At 42.5% G+C, this 19,796-nt stretch overlaps 1 protein-coding gene across 1 annotated transcript in view; it reads left to right on the top strand.

Annotated features, from left to right (window-relative positions):
- Positions 1–1,164: 1,164 nt before the first annotated feature.
- FAM171A1 (family with sequence similarity 171 member A1) overlaps positions 1,165–19,796 on the top strand; it is an 88,525-nt gene continuing 69,893 nt past the window's right edge. The window contains exons 1-2 of the mRNA XM_064408929.1: positions 1,165–1,313; positions 1,802–1,947. Of these exons, the coding sequence (XP_064264999.1) occupies positions 1,854–1,947 (94 nt within the window). The 5' untranslated portion in view covers positions 1,165–1,313; positions 1,802–1,853. The remainder of the gene's footprint in view (positions 1,314–1,801; positions 1,948–19,796) is intronic.

The following is a 19,796-nucleotide window of genomic DNA, read 5'->3' on the forward strand; positions in this document are numbered from 1 at the left end:
TATGACAAGCAGGAGTAAGATCACATGATCTGCATTTGCTCATTTAGTCTTCTCTGTGAACTGAATGGCCTTTTTGTACTTCATTTTCTTATGGGATTGAACTTTACAAATAAATCCTCCAAATTCTTGGGATAAAAGGATGAAGTTGCAGTGTCTACACAGTATTTATCAACTCTCAGAAAATGTATTTGAAAACAGTAAAACCAAAGTGAAATATGTTGTAATCAACTGGAGTGTGTCTGAAAATGATCTATTAAACCCCTTTTAACACTTCTGGGGGGTACCAGAATTTCATAAAATTCATAAAATAAACAACCTGTAGCTTGTGATGTAGCTACTCTGGTGAAATACTGAAAAGACAAAATAAACAACTGTACTGCTTTCCAGAAATCGATCTATAATGCATCACATTTTTATTGGAAAATTTTATTTAAAAATAGATTTACAAATAAATCACTAAACTTTACGGCACCTCAGTGAGAGATTAAATTTGTAGGTATACAAACTTCAGTCTTAGTGGCCAAGTGAAGCACTGGCAGTGTTTGGGAGCAGATCGTGGGAAATCCGCGAGGCAGTGGGGCAGAGGCTTTGCTTTGCACAGCTGTGTAAAGACTTGCTATAATAGCTGTCTGCAGCAGCAATCTCCGTGCTGGAGGAAACATGAGGAGCGCCTGTTCTCCCTCCCTTAGGACGCGTAATGCTCAGCAGAGACCGGGAAGGGAGGAGTGACTGCTGTGCCCTTGTGCTCTGCCTCCGCTGGCCTGAAGGAAGGCAAGCCGAGAGATGCTCTTAGGGAAGATGCAAACCACCCCAGTGAGAAAGCCCCCGGGGAGAGTACCCTGCCCCCGGCAGAATGACCCCAGCGCTACCAGCACGGGGCGGGGCGCGGGGCACCGTGCCCGGTCTCAGCCCTCCATGCCAGGATTTCCAACCCGGAGTTCGCCGTTCCTGTGCAGTTTGTTATAGCATTTTAAAAAATATATTTTGTATTAAAACCAGTAGATGGATGCATTCGCTGCAGCTTTGTAGTTGGTTGGTTCGTTCCGTTTTTGAAATTCGCTTTAAACACTCCAGCAGCGGCGGGGGCCCGGCCGGAGGTCACGCGTGGCAGCGGGGGCGCGGGGGACCCTGCGACCCGCCACGTCCCAGCCGTGCGGAGAGCCGGTCACCGCGCCCGCCTCCCCCTCGTCCCTCCCGCTGCCTGCGGTGGGAGGCGAGCGGGGCCGGCACGGCTGGGGAGGCCATTTTGCAGCCGTTCAGGGAGGGAGAGCGGGCGGCGGGCGCGGCCGGGCGGGACCCGGCCCCCGCGGCAGGTGAGGGGGCTGCGGCGGGCGCGGGGCCGGCCCGGCTGCCCCGCGGGACACGCGGCTCCCCTGCGGCCGGGGCAGCGCCGGCGCTGCCGAGGAGCCCCGCGGCGGGGCAGGGCGGGGCGCGGGCGGCAGGGGGCGCTGCGCCGCCGGGCGCGGGCAGGGCAGGGGGTGCCGCCAAGGGTTAAGGGGCGGGCGGGGAGTCCGGGCCGCTCCCGCGGGGAGAGCGGGGGGATAAACGGGAGCGGAATTAAGGAATAAACCTGAGCGGACAGGCAGCGGGGCCGCGGAGCTCTCCCGCCTCCCCTTCCTTCCCGCTCGCCTCCGCCGCCCGCCCGCCTGGGGGGACAGCGCGGGACGCGGAGCCGGGGCGCAGCGGCGGGACGACAATGCAGCAGGCGGAGAAAGCAGGAGGGGCAGCGCACGGCAACATGGAGGGAGGCGCGGAGCGGGCCAGCCCCTGATGCGGCTCTTTCTCCTCCTCCTCCGGGCAGCGGCTCCGGCGGCGATTCTCTCCCTGGCGGCGGCTGGCGGCGGCGGGTGGAAATGAGCAGGTCGGCGGCGCTTCTCCTCTGCCTGCTGGGCTGCAACGTGTGGAAGGCGGTGACCAAAACCTTAGGGGCGCCCGAGGCGGCTCAAGGTCGGTGCGGGATGGGCGGCGGGACTGGCCCGCTTTGTGCGGCGGTCCCCGGGGCGGCGGGGGCTGCTTTGTGCGGGGGGCCGGACCGAGGGTACGGCGGGGAAGCGGGTCGGTGATGTGAGACCTCTCCTGGCTTCCACCGGCCGCCGCAGACCCTGCAGCCCGGAGAAGCGCAGGCAACCCCGCGGCTGGGGAGCTTTTGTTACTGGCAGGGGTAGGGGCTGCGCTGGCCTCATTGTGCTGCCCCCCGTTCCTCCCTCCGTCCCTCGGCGCCGCCGGAGCTGTTGCATTGCGTCCTTTCCCCCCGGTTTCCCGTCTCCTCACGGTGCCCGCTGCAGGGCCCGACGCGGCGGTGAGAGGCGGGTGGGGGGCACCGCAGGCCGTGCGGGCGGCCAGGCTGGGGTTCGCCCCCCGGGCTGGCGGCGCGGCTCGGCCGCGGCCCCGGGACGTTTCCGGGCCTCCGCCGGGCCTTTTGTTCGGCGCGGTGGCTCCCGCCGGCCGGGCGGGGTCTGTCACCGCTGCCCCTGGGCAGCCGGGCACAGACGCTCCCCAGCCGGGCAGGGTCGTCCTCCGCCTTCGCCCGGGTGGGCTCAGAAGCCGCACCGAGCCAGTGCCCGAGCGCCCCGGGGGCACCTGGAGCAGCTCCTGATGCTCCTGTGCCGGGCTGCTGGTCCTGCCCTGGGCTGCGCAAGTCTGATCTTCACCTGTGCCGTGGTGTGACAGCCCCTCGGCCGGCGAGCTGCACCTGCCCTCCAGCCCTCCCCCGTGTGGAGTCCCGGCGAGGGGGGAAACACCGCTGTGCCCTCCTCACCCTTGGCCTTGGGTTTGGTGGCAGAAGGGCAACCCTTCCGTCGGGCTCCAACAGGGATCCTGCGGCGGCATCGCGCCTGCCGGGACCACGGGTATGTCAGGATGCAGAAAACTTGTGTACATGGGGGTACAAGACGTGTTAGATGGAAATGCATCCTCCCCTGTGGTCAGCGTGGGCCTAGTGGTATGTATTGTCAAATGGCTAAATGTGTCATCTGGGACGAGTGATCATGCACCGGCTGAGCCTGGCAGCATCCTTCCCGCTGCCCTGGGGCGGATGTGCACCTTGTGAAGGGTATGCTTATGTCCTCTTTCCTCAGAGCTTTCCTTATCTCACACAGGTCGTAACAATCAGCAAGCGATGCTTGCTGCAAGAAATAAAACATTGAAAGTAACCTTTTTGATTTCCTTATTTCATGGCTGGATTTAGGTATCCTAAGTAGAATCTAGGCGGGCATGTGTTCACACACAGAATAGTCAAAAGGCAAATGTGTCCTGTAGGAAAACCTACCATGCCAGGCAATCTGACATCAAATGTAATATCAGATTCTGCCTTTTTTAAAGGACAAAAAAAAATAGCTGTTCTGAAATACGAACCACTAACTAAAATTCAAAGGTCACTAAACTTGGGATATACTGAATTTATTGATAAGCATGCCAGAAAACCAGAGCTATGTGTGGCCCATGGAGCTAGTACTTCAGATACCAAACTAACATCAAAATCGACTATAATTTTTGTATCATATGGAAAATCTTCTTCATGTACTCAAAGTGGTGAGGTATTGGCAGAATCAGTGCCTTTCAGCTGTCTTGCTGATCTTGTCTTCTATTGTCAAGCTCAATTCAGATGGCATGGAAAGACTTGTCTGTAGCTGCTACATCTACATCAAGACTGATGGCTGATTATTTGAGTAATAACAGATATGTCAGTGAGTTAAGAATATCTTTATCCTAAAGATATTATAAATGTCTCATTTTGTTTTCCATGTAACAACATCAGAGTTTTCATAATATCACTTTCCAAAGCCCGATTAGAAGCCCGGTCTTTATTTTTTGGTCATGTACATTGGTACAAGGGGATATGTAGAGCTGATCTTATACCAAAGTGTATTCTGCTTCCTAATCACCACCTCCTTACTGTGAATCTTTTTTTGAAAGTTTATGTGATGCCAGCTTGTAGCCTTGAATAACTTCCTGAACGACAGATGATTTTCTAGGGAAAAGTTTTAGTACTGGGTACTTCCCAGTTTGTATGCGCACAGCATAGTAAGTGCTAAATGGTTGTAAAACCTAAGCTAGCTGGTTTTCCCTCTTGCCCTTTTAGTACCATGGTGACAGTTATAGGTACAAGTAAAGGGCCATTACTGAAGTTCAGAGATGTTTGCATATGACTGTCTTTTCCTTCAGCTGTGAATGGACTAGTTAAAAACCAAGTGACTGAAATAAAGGTAGAGGTTAGAAAGCCAGAGCATACCTTTAGGGAATAATTGCTTCAGCCACAGTATTTGTTGTTGGACAGATTACATGAGACTAGGGTGGAGAGCCCTCCTCATGGTGGGACAGATCAAATGAGACCTAGTTAAGATGTTCTGTGTTAACAAACCAAATAAATAGGTCTTGGATTTGGAGCTTTTTGAAGGTGGGATTTGTAGTCAGTGTTCTGATTAGGAAAGGATGAGGAAGGATGCTTTGCATCAAGCTTTTCTCTTCTTTATTGGTCTCAGACATATGTTCAGACAGTCCCAGCTTCAAATTCTCCTCAGCCAGACTGATTATGTAATTTGTGAATGTGGAAGTACTGGTTATTAAGCTCTGCACTTAGCACCATGTTTAAAAAATTGAATGACTTCTTTATGCAGATCTCTTGTGGCCTCTGAAGGTCACAGAGGTACCCTCTAAGTCTCAGTAAGGTACTTGCTTTGATAGGATAAAATTCTCACAGATGAGTTTGCTTTTGTCCGTGTTGGTGCCCCAGCAGTGAGGGTATTGGATGTCCATGAAGGTGCCCTTTGGAATCTTTACCTCTGTAACTTCTCTCAAGTATGTAAAACCTGACAGGTATTTCAGATGAGGACTAAATTATGGTTTTGTGGGGTTTGTTTTGGTTTTGTTTAGATTTTGTAATTGTTCTAACAGGTATTCTAGAACTTCAGTTTCTTTTAGTGCTGAAATTAATGTGTGCAAATATTAAAACAAACAAATAAACCCCCAAACTAACTCTTAAGCTGAATTCCTGTTGGCACTGATGATTTGTTTGGCGAGTACACAAAATACATGGTGCATGTTTTTTCACATGAATAGTCTTGTGTAAAACCTAACAACAGACCTCTGGAAAATGGGAATTTAAGACTTATATGAAGGTGTAACATTAAGCCAGGGAGAATGTAAGCATAAACAGTGGGAAGCATAAAATTTGGGAAGGGATTAAATTTCTTTATCACCTGTAAACTTTGTTCTCAGTAGAAGATGAGGATCATTCATTTGTAGCTGCTAGGAAGGTCTTTTTAGAGAAATCCTAGAATATTCTGTTTTAGTGCTGAAATCTGGCATTGTATTTGTCTACTGCAGGGTGTATTTGTTTTAACTCGTATTTCAGTTGATCTTCCTATTTTATTAGTTTTTTAAAATTAAGAAGTTATGAATAATAAAATAACATTTGAGTAATAAATAGCACCCAATTCAAATATTGCCTACCAGTAGATGAATATGCTCAGGATATCTCATCTTCACAATCCCAGAATGAGATTAGGTAGAATTATTTTCCAGTGTGATGGTGAGTAAAAATTCAGATGTTGCTGCTTAGTCAGAATCTGCAGTGTTTTTTCCCTCTGCATGCATGGAGGACAGGAGGGTTGATGCTTGAGTGCTGCTGTTTGGAATTGCCTTCCTGCAAGCTGCCATTCCCTTACTTTGTGGAAGCTAACTCCACAGCCATTTCAGCTGGACATTCTGCAAAGTCTGCTTTTCTGGACAGCACAGCCACAGCTCTGAGAACATCCTCCAGTTCTGGGCTGGGTTGTTTTGCTTTTTTGTTTATTTTCAAACTGGTATCCCATGCTTGCAGTTTTAACCATGATGCTAAAGTTTAGATGATGCAGAAATAGTCTTTAGTGTCTTTCTGTCTTTCTTCTTGCCCTGCCATACTGTCTCTTCTCATTCAGCTGCAAATTACTAATGACCATCAAATCCAAAGGTTTATTTCATTGCAATCACAAATGGACTCCTCAGAGTAAAAGCTAAATTGCTCTAAAGCAGCAAAAAAGACATTGCTTTATTTTAGTGGAGGAGCCAGTTGCTTACTCAGTACTAGATTGTGTTGTAAAATGTTAATGAAGATGAGGTGTTTATTGATTTTATCACTTATCAGATCCAGGTAAGCACTGGGTTTTGGTTGGGTTTTTTCCATGTTTGTCTTGAACTACTTATGCCTGCAAATGCCTAGTAACTGAATTCCCTCAGTCAGATGAACAAGTTACCTAGGTGATCTGCGGGTTTAAAACTGCAGTCTTTTTCCTTCTGAGCATTTGTGTTCACCCTTTTGTCTTGTAATACCTTGCACTAAGTGATTCAAGGTACCTTTAATAATGTGTGTATGCACTTCTGAAGTGACAAATTCATATTCTGGCTTTCCCTGCAGGCCCACTTGTGTTTTGTGTCTTTTTTGCCTACTTGTGTCTTGAGGTAGTGTTAATTTCCATGCGTTTCTCCCTCTCTCTTTATTTTTCGTCCTTTTTTTTTTTTTAACACCACACTGATGCCTTTTCCTGCCTGAGAGTAAAACTGGGTTCATGAAGCTTTTACAGATCCTGTGTCAACTTCTGGCTAAGTGAATGGTTTCAAATAAAGGTTTCTTGTAACAATTAAATGCAATTTTAGAGTTTTTAATTGTAATGTTTAACAGAAGCTTGGCTGTATGTATTTGTGTGCTGGGGAGGAAGAAGAATTGTGCATTTAGATTTTATTTTTTTTTTAATATCAGAAATCTCCAGTGGTTTTGGTAAATGGAGGAACAGAAATGTCACTCCACTTCATGTTATTACAAACTTCAGATTAGTTTTTTACTCTTGTCTTCTGTGGGCAAAGCCAGGCTTGGCACAGGAAGAAAACCAAGAAGAAATGCATGTCAAGGAAATGCAATGCTTTGGTCATGTCATTATAGGAATGTGCTGTACCTGGCAGGTTGTAGCTTGAGCTTACAGCCTTCCTTGAAGTTTGAATTGAATAGCAGTGTGGTTGGAAGTGATGCTTCTGTTCCACATCTCCAGTGCCAGTACATTGGATCAGTACAGTTGTTGTGAACCTCAAGTTTATAGTTCAGGGAATGTTCTTCTTCCAGTCAGCCAAAGGCAAACTAAGTAACCTCTCAGAAATACATGCAACTTGAAATCAAAATAATGCACTTTCAGTATTTCTGTTGGCTTATATATTCATTACCTTATGCAAGCTGCATTTTTTGTAAGATCAGTTTTCCTTTGCTCCAGTATACAGATCTGTTCTGCCTTTAGATACAAGGAAAGGCAACTTCTGAGAGAACCGTGGTGTTGGTATTCTGCTTCTCGCACGGGTCCCAATAGTTTTACCACATACATGCCAGGGAGCAAAAATAAGGGAGGCAAGAAGTTTGTGTAAGTGGTTATATTTACTAGAAAAAAAAATCAGTGTAATGATACTAATATAATACATGTTAATAATGTACATTAAAACATTTTGTTTTAGGAGGTGCCAGAGAGAACTGAGTGCTTTTTTTTTTTCCTTCAGAGATTCCAGAAACGTTATTATGAAGGCTGGTTTACATTAAGCTTTCAGTTAATGCAATATCTGGCTTGCTGTGCATGGATAATAAGCATTATACACATGCTTTTTACAAATACCATTTTTAGTTTTATTAGAAACTGGAAAATATATATGCATTTTTTGTACAGAGCCATAAGAATGTGAACATACTGTAATTTTTTGCTGTGTTTTCTAAGGGCATTGAATCTTCCACTTTAAAATAGTATGACAGAATCACAGTTGACATAATGACATGTCTGAGCCCTTGAAAGGAGTATTTTTAAGTATGTTCCAACATAGAGCAGCATTTTCATTTCTGTAAAATGGTGATGTTCTGATTCAAACATGCCCATGCCACTCTTGGTAGCTTGAAGAGCAGCAGATCCTGAGGAAAAACTGAAGGAAAAATTCATTTATGTACAGTATAGTCTCTAAATTTGACTCCCTATTACTTAGGGATCATCACTAGCTACTTGGGGGATTGGTTATATTTAAACAGAGCTGCAGTGGATATAAAAGCATGTTTTGAGTACAAGCAGTTTATGCAGGCATGGCACAAAAGTCCCTGGTAATCCAACACCAAAGCTATCTTTTAATTGTTCCTGCTGTTACTTTTTGCAGTTCTTTGAGCTGTCACTGCCTGTGCCACTCAGTGGTGGCATCCTAGGAGTGAATTCCTGTCTTTGTTCATTATCTGTACACCTCATGGGCCGGGGAAGCCTTCCTGTCACTGTGAGTGGGAACTGCACCATGGCAAAGTGCTGCTGTCATGGGAGCTTTTCAGATAGGGAGGCAAGAGCACATTACAGTGTAGAGGGCACCACAGAAGCCTTGCTGGAGCTGGAGTCACTTGTAGGAGCCACCCTTAGCCTCTCTGCCCTGAGGGCTTGGAGGAGACACAGTGGCAGCTGAAGTTAGCAGAGAGGAAATGGAGCATGGAGCGGAAGCCAAGGGGAAGGAAGTAGCAGCATCCTTTCAACTTGGGGACAACAAAGAAGCTGAATCCAATGTGGTGCATAATTCTTCCAGTTAGTTGTAGCTGCAGGACTGCTGAGAGCTGCTGTACTACATGGTAGGTATAATACAGTAATAGTGTTTAGCAGTTAAGGGGAGCTCACCATGACAGTCCATGAATGCTGGGATAAACAGGAGGTAGAAGTAGATAAAGTACTCCTGCTTTGTTAAAGAAAACAGAGCCCTTCTTCCTGCATTGATGAACAGGAGTGATAGTGGTATTGGGTTCTTCCTGTTGTTTCATCCCACCTTTGTGATTGTCATTATTGAAACATGGTGTCTTTCATCCTTTATAAGCAAAGGCATATGCACAACAACAAGTATTTCTCAGGTGATTTTGTGAGACTTGCTAAGAGAACAGCACCAAATTAAGGTAAAATCTGCATTTGTACTGCTGCTGCAAGGAAATTAATGTATCAGCAGTTTTGTCCGGCCCTCTTGCTTTTCACCATGCTGTGAAAAGTTGTGACAGGTTAAGATCCAAATAGCTCATATCTCAGTCTGTACAAATCGAGTACTCCTCACGTGAGGGATATGCAGTTTGCATCCAGGGTAGGAGGCATCTCATCTGACTTGGGTGTCTGCAGTCCTCAAGTGTCTGCATTGCAGTGAGTCACTCATGGTCCTTTTGCAGACAAGTTGTAATCTCAGCTAATGGAGCCAAGTATCATTCCTGTCACCTGGATAAGCACATTTGGGTTGATGGATATCCACTGTGTGAATCTTGTCTGCAGAGCATGGCAGCCTACACAACACAATTTGAATTCCCATTTAGTCAGATGAGTTCTCCCTCATTGTTGCCTCCCTCTGCGTTGCCCTCTGGCTTGGCCTTGAGCTACTGAATATATACAGTGTAATAAACCATGTGAAGGAACACACTCTTGGATTACCTGGCTGGGTTATGTGCTTTTCAAGACTCAAACAAGAGTTATTGTCTATTTACATTTCTAAACCATTTGTCTTTGTAGCATTATGCTTATGAACCTAAGTGTTTCACTCCCAAGAGTAAATAAACAAAAAGAAAAGTTTAGAAACAAGTAACGAGGCTTGTAGAGTTGTTTGGACTTGCCTATATGTTTTTGCCATGTTTTTAATTAGCTTTGTATTCCCAGGGGTTGATTTATTCTGAATTAAATTGCATCGTTACTCTCATCTTTGTTTTCTCACACTGGCATTTGTGTAGCAATGTGGTAAACCAGATCAAGGAAGTTATCCAACTGAAAACTTCTGTATGCCTCAGCTCAGTCTTCACCTGGATCATTTCCCTGACTGTATTCATCAGAAATCACACAAATGCTCTTGCTGGTGCAGCCAAAAGGGCTGGGAGGAGCTGGTAAGGGGAGACAAGGACTTCATGGCAGCAGTGCCACTTGATGCAGGATTACATTTTTTTGTAGAACTAAAGCGTAAGACGTAAGGCACAGCATTTAGAAAGGTAACTGTTTTAAAAGGTACTACTTAAAGGAAACTGCTCTTACCTGGAAATATGATCCCATCCCATTGCTCAAAGTAAAAGCATAAAGAATTTTTTGAAAAACTAATTTGCTTACAGTGGGAAAAAACCTGCATCATACAGTTAATACTGGCAGACCTGGACCTGGATACTGGCAGATTATTTGAGGCACTTTCAGTTGCAACTGTGTCTTGTCAGAACAGGTTTTTGTCCCTGCTCTGGATTTCCAGTTTGTACCCTGTGGATGGAAGTTTAAACAGACTTCCATCCACAGTTTCAGCTCAAGTGTCCTGTGACACGTACTGTGACGATTCAAGTGCTCACAAGTGTTTCTCCCAGTTGTAGTGCAGCAGGTGAGTTAGTACCTGAGTCATCTATTTTCTGGATGTTCTAAATGGCTTGAGAGAAGATTATATATTTTAGTTCATTTGACTGCTGAAGAAATGTGGGGGCAGTACTGGCACTTACCATAGTCTTCTGGTAGAGTAAGTTTTGCCAGCAAGTTGTCAGCACAGGATTTGACATGGTTGGTACATGATGCCTGGTCACTCCTCTCTGATCTGTCTGCCAGCCAGAGTGATTCCCACCTTCCTTCAGCTAATTGCCTTACTTTCTTTAGCTACTGCACTTTTGCATTGATGTCTCCAAGACTAGAGGGTCAGCTGAGAGACAAGAACTTTTAACTTTTCATCCTGCCCTTCCTCTTTCTGTCCCTGTGTTGGCCCTCTCGTATCTTGAAAGGCTTGGTTTGTTTTTGGTGATGACAGGCAGGCAAGTGTGCTAGGGAGTGTTCATGGCCTTTTCTTGTTTCTGTTTGAATTGGGCAAGCATTGCTAGGGAAATAAATGTATCCAGGAGCTCTGGAGACAGGACTGATGGTCTGCAGGGGTTGAGGTGGACACGGGCAGGAGCTCACTATCAGGCAGCAGGGGATAAACTTGTCCAGGCTTTGTGTTGTGTCTGCAGAATGGGAGCTGTGAGCTCAAGATGGGAGCTTTCTTTACTTCTCTCTGCATTCTGGTCCCGACAAGTTTTGAAACTGGCTGAGTAGTATGCTGACCTGGACAAATATTACAGCAGTTAAAAAGGCTACTTGGGATAATAACATTGACAGACACAGTGAAGCACAACAATATACTTGCTCTTTTATCTTTATTGCTATTACCCAGAATATTCTTGCAGTATTCACATCTTATTTCAGCATTTGAAGTCCTGGCAAGTAACTCAAACTTGGGCCAGTCTCTAGGTTCATGATGTATGATTTAGAGGACCCAGGAACACATGTTTGAAATGAGAGCTGTATTTTTGTTGTTTCATGGTGAACCTGTGTGTGGGGACTGTTACGTTTTCCCTACCATAAAAATCTTAATTTGAAGGCACTGATTTTCTTCAAAAGTGAACAGTCCTGTAAGAACAAAGGAATTTTTATTTCATTCTTTAGTATACTGCTAGTTAAAACTTTTTAGAGGGAACTATGGCATTAAACTTAGTCAATGTAAATATTGTTGTTAGCATTTTACATGAGAATTAAATATACAGTTGCTTCAAGCAGCCTGCAGCAGTAGAACTTAAAATGGGTTGAATTTCAAGTTTGCTTATTGCTGTAAGCTATAACTGCAGTGGGCTTTAGAATATTAAATTAGTAAAAGTACTTTAAAAATAAGTTGTTGAAGGAAGAGAATCTGCCATACTAAAGTTCTTATTAAAAACCATTAGTTTTTCCAGATGTTTGATAAGGCCATCCTTCTTAAGGTCAGATATTAATACTTACCTGCTCTATGAAGCTTTACCTCAGCAAAAACTGCTTGCCATTCTTTAGCTATGTTCAGAAGCTTGGTGAAGATGTTGTTTTAATTAGTAATTTTACCTATGTGTAATCTCTCAGAGAATCTTGGAGGGGTTGTTTCATTTGTTTGAGCTTTTTTTAAAGCATGGTTTACTATTGCTGCATAAAGAGCTGAGCCAGCCCTCTCAGCAGATGTTGTCATTAGAGAGGGGGTCAGAGTAGTGTCATGTCTCATGTCTCTTTCTATGCACAGAAAAATAGCCTTGAGTTTTGATGGGTGAGGGGCTAGGCAAACAGAGTAGAGTAGTTTTTGTGGTGGACTCCTAGGAAGGTAATGGTTATTCCCAAGTGCAAGTTAATGCATGCTTTAAAGTATACTTTAAAGTGGTGAAAAAATGTTTAGAAAAATGCATATAAGCTCTGAAGATGTAACTTGTTAATAAGTGATAGACCTGTAGGTTCCTTCAGAGTGGTAGAGAATCTTTGCTTACCACAGATGATTGCACATAAAGATGCTTTTTAATATGTGAGGCATTTGAAGATCAAGTCTTGCATCAATTAGCTGCTTGGGGTAATCAAATGTCATGTTCCCTTACCCCTAGCCTGATTGCACAGGGGAAAATATTAAAGCTTAAATTCTTCTGGCCAAGCTCTCTCATGTACTCTGTGTGCTGTGGTGATGTTAGCATTTCCAAGAAGGAAGATATTGAATGGGAGGAAAAGTAAATGCACGACACTGTTTCTTTACCATGATGCTGACATGGGGCAGAAAATCTTATGGCCTCGCTGTAACTTCATGCCATTCTGTCTAATGCTGTACAGGTTAACAGCTACTAAGAATATTCTCGAAACAGTCCCTCCTGACAGAGCCTTGGTGCATCATGGGGCTGACTATAAACAAATGGTATCTGACATTATTGGGTTGCAGGTCGTTGCTTACTTTCTGGTGTGTCTTTGTGGAGATAGTAAAATGCAGCCTTCATTACTCCAAATGTTAAAATTCAGAAGAGCTTCTAACAGCCCAAAGGCTTTGAAGGAGATGGATATGTTTGCCAAAAAGAACAGCACTTTCTCATGCTGAGTTTAATCTTATTAAGTAATTCTTACAACTTCTTGAGTGTATAATAAAAGTAATAAAAGTTCAAATTAATAAAAATGTGTGTCTTCCTTGGAAAAGAAAGGCTTGTTGCTTGTTCTCTAGTCACTGGATGAGGAGGGCATGTCTGTTGTGCATAAAATAAGGTCAGGAGTAAAGAGGAAGTGCAGTGACCATGACAATACACTGTCTAGGTCAGGGCTGGGAAGTAAATCAAGCCCACACAAGAATTCGTTCTTAATTCATGTCATTTTTACTTCAGCGGTTAGGGAACTTTTAATGAATTAAGTGATACTTAGTAATGAAGCATCTACTTGGACCCTTGTGAAATAATGCTCAGATTTATTCCTCCTCTTCTTGCAGTTCTATGCTTTTCTTTGTCACACTTGCATGGATGTAAAGGGTAAAGCTAGAAAGTTGCCTGGCAGTGGGCAGCATGGTGGTGTGTCAGCAGTCTGGGCTTGCTTTCAGCCTCCTGGGAAGGCAGAGAGCCCCCACCTGTTATACTGATGTTTAGTTCTGAGGGAGTTTTTCTGTGTACACAGCAACTTGTCCCCAAAATGAATGGCAAGCTTTTTTTTCTGAATATACGTATGTAAAGAAATGAGGAAGATTTTAAAAAGGGGGCAAAAATAAAAAGTGTAAAGGTGATAGATGGCATGAAAGTTCCTATATAGGAAATGAAGTTTGAATGGATTCCAGCTACAATTACTAAGATCCTGCTTCCTTTTTTCTTGCACTTTGCTTCACCTTCCCTTTTCTTCTGAGTTGAGCTTAATTTTTAACTTTATTTCATTTTGACAGAAGATAACCTACATTTTAAAACATAGTCTTGTAAACAAATGTGTATTTCAAACATACTCAGAACTTGACATTGCAGATAACATCAGAGATTCATTTCATGCTCTGAAGCAGCAGGACTATAAAACACCTCAAAATCAAGGTGCTTTTAAAAAGTCAATACTTGTCTGTAGTTACAATGCAGAAAATACCATAGGAAGCAACTATTTTAATTCAGAGGAGACAACACTGATAAATGTTGATTTCAGGAATTTTTCTGATAACCAATTACATTTTTCAATCTTCTCTCTGCTTACAATAGTCATGAATTATTCAAATATTAGTGTGATTGGTTTTGTTTAGGGGGTTTTTAAGCCTTGTAAGGAGTAAAACAAATATAAGCATAATAATTAGTATTTCAATAATAGAGTAATAATATAGTATTGCTATAATACCTAGTTATCTTCACACCTTTGTTTGTCTCAGTTTTTTACCAGGTTTCTGAGACAAAAATTGTGAGTCAGTAAAATTAGTTTTTTTAAGTAACTCTTGGAAAACTGTATATTTGTTTGTTGGAATCCTGTCTTCTTGCTTCTGCTAGGAAACTGGGCTGGCTGCAGTTGGTTGGAGACCTCGGCATTTATGCACACATGTGCAGATGTGCACATATGCTTGTCTTGAGGCCATATGGTATGAATCAAAGCTTACCTCACAGTAGTAAAACTGTAATGCATTTTCCACCATTTTCAGTTATGTGTTCATGGCATGATACTCTGTACTTTGAACAACTTACAGAGATTGTCCTTTGTAAATGGTCATTATTCTGTGAAATTAATGTGTTCTCCAGGATACTTAGTTTCAATTTTGTCCTTGGATTGCTGTGGATATTTCCACAGCACCACACAACACCAGAAGTTGTGTCATCTTTTCTGCTTACTGGCTTTGTTCAAAGCAGTTTTGGCTTGCAAATGCATACAGATGTGTTTGTTCCTTCTTGTTCATGGCAGGTAGATTTGCAACAAACCCTTGCTAGCAGATAGAAAGTATGTGAACTAATGGAATATATGAGTACGTGTACTCCCTTGTTTGGGATTTTTAAACAATCTGAGACCTCTAGTTAAACATTTCTGGCTCCTGCTTTTTTTTTTTTTTTCCTACCATTTTCATGGTATCTCATACTATTATTGGGAGTGTTTAGAAATTTCCAACTTTATCAGAAAAACTGAATTTTAGTATTAGATCTTTATATCTTTTATGTAAAACTATAGCACTTAGAATTTTTTCTCTCATTCTAGTAGCTCAAGACAATTCAGCCTTTAGCTTGTGATAGTGCCTTTGATACTATTAAAATTATCCTTTCTAGACACACAAATACACTTAGCATTAAAATGGAGAACTGACCTACTGTTTATATTTTTATTTGTATTAAGATAAGTAGGGTGGTTAAGATACCCTAAATATTGACCAGATGCTGAATCAGATGTCTTAGTCTGTAAATGACATTACTGAAAATCAAAAATACTGGTAGATTTTTCTCTTTGGTAGTCATGGTAGGTCCTTGAGTTCTAACTGTTCCAGTATACTTGTTCATAACTGATATGCTGTCATTTTTCTCTATCAGGAATATCAAACAACAAAAAGTTATACATGTTTAGGTAACATGATGTGTCTTGTGCATTGATTTTTTTTTAATGGTTTGTAAACACTCCAAGCCATCCCTTTAGAATATGTCTGGTAGCTGAATATTCTGCTATACTTGTAATTTTTGACAACAGGACTTCAATCTCCAGCAGTTCCCGTGTAGATAATCACCTTGTGGAGTGGCCAGTAATTTTTTCACATAGTCATGATGACCTTGACTTTCAGAGGAGATGAACATGTCATCCTCAGTGTGCTGCTGTGTTGTCTTAGAGCAAGGAGCATGCTCAGGCCAAAGTACAAAGGAGATGAATAGTTCATCAGGGAGTTTTGCTAAGAGTTGCTTAGTTATTTCCTGATTCTTTTTTTCTGGAGGCTGTCCAGACACATCCTTGTGTCTATTCTGGAGACATTTTATGCATTGTCAGGTTCACTTGAACTTGCCTCTGACCTGTATTTCCAACAGGAAACTTGCTGCGTTTTGCAGAAGTTCTCCTACCTGATGTTTACTTGAAGAATCATAAAATCATTTGGAAAATACCTTTAAGATCACCTAGTACAGCAGTCCATCACTAAACCATGCAAAGTCCATCATTAAACCATGCAAAGTCCATCACTAAACCATGTCCTTAAGTGTCACATCTGCATCTCATAAAGGACTTAGTTGTGTTACTTCTAATAACTTTAAGTCCCTGACAGCTTGGCAGTGTTTTCAACTTGTTGTTCCAGTTGCTTGAAATACAACTGCATTTTAGCTTCTGCAGGACTCTAATCCATGTGTCTGGTTCCTTTCCCAGATTCTTAATCCCCATCAGAAGAGACTGAGAAGGATTTGGTTGCTCAGTACTTCCTGGTGCTCAATGTGAGAGATGCTCAGTGTGTAGGTGGAGTGAGGCATTTTGCTGACCTTCAGTACCACAGAGGGATGTGCAGGGAGGAGGCTGTAGTGAGCACTGTGTTTCTTTGTTGGTCATACTTGAGGGAAGCTTGGTTGTCTTGACAGCTGTAGCAGTATCTGATGGCTACCAACTGCTGTCGTGTTGGCCAGTCCTTTGTGTTCTTGACATGTTGCATCCAGACTTAGGTGGTCTGTTTTGTTGGCTTTCTGTCAGCTGAGGATCCTCAACTGCAACTTCTTCAGTGTGGGCTGGTGTGGCTGAATGTAGAGCAGTGAGCAGGCTGTTCTTCATCCCCATCCACACCCCACTGCTGCTATTTTTTGGGAAAAGCATCCAGATTGTATGCATCTGTGCAATAAGTAAAATAAAAGGATGGTTCTTACAAACATTTTGTGAACTCATTGGGGAAAATGAAGAAACGTTCATCTTACTGGCTCCTGTTCAGAAGAATGGTGGCTGCTGTGCAGTTGTTTTTGCCTTGCTGGATGAGCTTGGAACAGATGTCTCATTGTTTTGCTCTCAGTACTTGTAGATGCTGGGCTTTCCCTGCTTACCACTGTGTTCTTGCTTGGCTGTTAGATATCTGTAGATAACAGTAGTGCAAGAGGGCCCCAGGTTGTGATGGGGGTTCTGCTGGGCTGTAATCTGTCAGGGTGTTGTGGTTTCTAATGTTTTCCATTGCCAGGGAGCTAAATACTAGAAGTTCTGCTTTGTCACCCCTTCTAATGCTGTAAGCTGTACAACAGAGAAAAGCAAGTAATGTAGAAAGAGGAAACAAGTTCATCTGAAAATGCAAATAGTTGAGAGAGGTAAACATAATAGAAAACATGAAAGGTGCTTAACTGCTGTCTTACTGGCCTTGGCTGCTTGTTCTAAGCTGGTAAGTGAACAAGGTGTCCTCCTTTATTTGCCAAAGGCTGGCATGCTCAGGAGGGATTCAGAGCTGCTGTCACGCAGTACTGAGTATGAGCTGGGGGGGAGTTCAGTGTTTACTAGTTCATGTTGATAGCTTGGACTTAATGGAAATGGGTACTAGTAGAGGAAGTAAACTTAGTGCAAGGTTATGAAATGATGGGGTAGCATTTTATCTATCTTTAAATGCTAATTCTATTCAATTCTCACTGGATCTCTCTTTGAGAGAAGGTTTGTATTGCCCAGATATAGGGACTTGATGTAGTGAGGGGATGTTTGTATGATGGAATAGCTTTTCTCAATAAATATGGAAAAGATGAGCTTATGGGAAAAAGGGCATTTGTTTGAAGAATTATAAACATAAGCATTTATTTTTCTTACTTGTGCAAAACCTATTCTAGGTATTCTGGTCAAAGACAGTATCTGATTGCTGTGTGGCACTTGCCCAGCAGGTCTTGCAATGCAGACTTTGAGCTAAATTTGCTGTGGCTGGGCTTTGGTGCCATATTTGGTCTTTACTTTCTGAGCACTTTTAACAAGAAACCAGTGTGTTGTGTGCTTGAATACTGCCTCAAACTGCTACTTTTTAATAACAGTACTCAAAGTTTTATGCTCTTGTTTGTCCTTTTCACCGAGTAGTCATTGGCTCTGTCCTTGTCCCTTGTCCATAGAGATCTTCTCCCTCTAAGAAATCATACTGCTCTCTTCAGCCTTACCTGTCACTTCTATATAGGTCATGTCTGATTCTACATATTCTCTTAATTTTGATTTCTCTGTCTGTCTGGTCTCAACCAGCTCTTGGCTACACCATAATTTATTACAAGTGACAGATTTGGAGGAGGAGGTCCTCTGCTGTATCATATCTCTGACTATTGTACTTATAGCAGATGATGGTGCTGTGACATTGCTCTGCTCGGGTGTTTTTTAAAAAAAGTTCCAATGTGGAGGAACTGACATGCTCTGCAAATTGTAAAACCCAAAGGAGTTTAAAATAACTGCTGCCAAACAGCTTTAACTCCTTAGTTTCTTTCTTGGTTTATATTATGAGTAAGGAATAAAGTTAGGGGTTTCTTAAAATGAAAAAAAAAAAAATTGACCTTATTGTTAACTGTTAAGAATCAGATGCTGACTTTTTATTGTGTGAATCTTTAAAGAATTAAAACACGATAGCAAGGATGTTAATCTAGTAAATGTCTTCTGGTCATGTTTTAAACCCAGCTTGAACACACATGGATGTTTTTCATAGAAAGACAGCTATTTAATTCCAAGAAATATACAGGTCTTATGCCAGAATATATGCAATTTGTGATTTCTGGTTAATTTTTATTATATTATTTTATCGTTGTTTCCATGGGGGCCATTTGCAGACTTTGGAGCACTTAATAACTTTTGCTAATAGTCTCAAGATTTTGTGTGTTACATAAACTTCAGATTTCCTTGTTAGTCATCTGTGTTTATTTGACTTTCTGAGAGCTATTATAGGCACCAGCAATAGCCTGTATTTGATTCTTGGATTACTGATTTTTTTTATTTTTCAACTTTTTTTTCCCCCTGCTTTGATCTCATAAGTCTACCTTGTCTGCTTTGCTTTCAGCCTGGAGCAGGATAATTGTTACCTGCTGAACATAGAAAGCAAATATTTGCGAGCTGAAAGTAAAGGGAGGTTGTCTCCTTTCTCTTTTCTGGTGTACAGAATGACTGTGTGTTATTCTCAGAGTGAGTAGCTTGGTCTGCATGGTTGCAGTTGGTGCTTGTATGTAGAACAGAAGTGGGGGCTAGGTGAAATTCCTTGCTATTATATTGTGGATCATACCAAGTGGCCCTTCTGCCCTGCAATCTGTGAATGTAATGCTGCAGAAATTACAGGTGGTGTGTAAGATGTGCCCACAACTCGCTTTGTAGGGAAAGATAATGAAGTGCAGCAATATGTTAACTTCTGTGTTTGATTAAAAACGTCTGGAGTGCAGTTCTGAATATGAATCATGAACCCTATGAAAGTGTAGGAGTATGGTACTGGAACAGACTGGATTTTCATCTCTTTAGCAAGTACCTTCTAAGCGTTTTTTGAATCTCGCTGACCTCATCTTAAAACTGAGTTCTGCTTGACTTCATCATTATGAGTCAGAGGATGTTTCCAAGCATTTCACTGTTATTAGTAATATTGTGCAAATTTTTCAATACTTTTTATCTGCTACAGCAACTGAACTATTAAAGTCCATGAAATATGGTATTTTGCTGGCCTTTACTGCCATGTGCATAGACAGGGTTGTAACCCAACAGCTTGATCCATCTAGCTGAGTTCAGTGAAAGTTGCAGTTCCACAAATACCCAGTTAAAATAAAAAAAAAAGGGAAGAATAGGTAATTTAAAATTTACAAACCAAAGATTGGGTACATGGGGTCATTACCAACAGAGGTGCTGAAAACACTTAGCAGTACAGAACCACAAGTGTTCAGAAAATAAACCAATTAATTTTTATTCAGATGGTAAGGAAATGAGAACCTGATAATCCCTCATATTTTCCTTCTCTAGTATTATCCAAATGAATGTAGTGTGCACATGGTCCTATTTCTTAGAACAATAACATTTTAGACCAACTTGGAAAATTGAAAAAGAGAGAAGCTTGCAGGCATGAAGATTTTATCCATTTCTCTGACAAAGTTGGTTTTTCAACTTGTGCATACCTCA

This window comes from Passer domesticus, chromosome 1 (genome assembly GCF_036417665.1).
Source record: "Passer domesticus isolate bPasDom1 chromosome 1, bPasDom1.hap1, whole genome shotgun sequence".
NCBI classification, from domain to species: Eukaryota; Metazoa; Chordata; class Aves; order Passeriformes; family Passeridae; genus Passer; species Passer domesticus.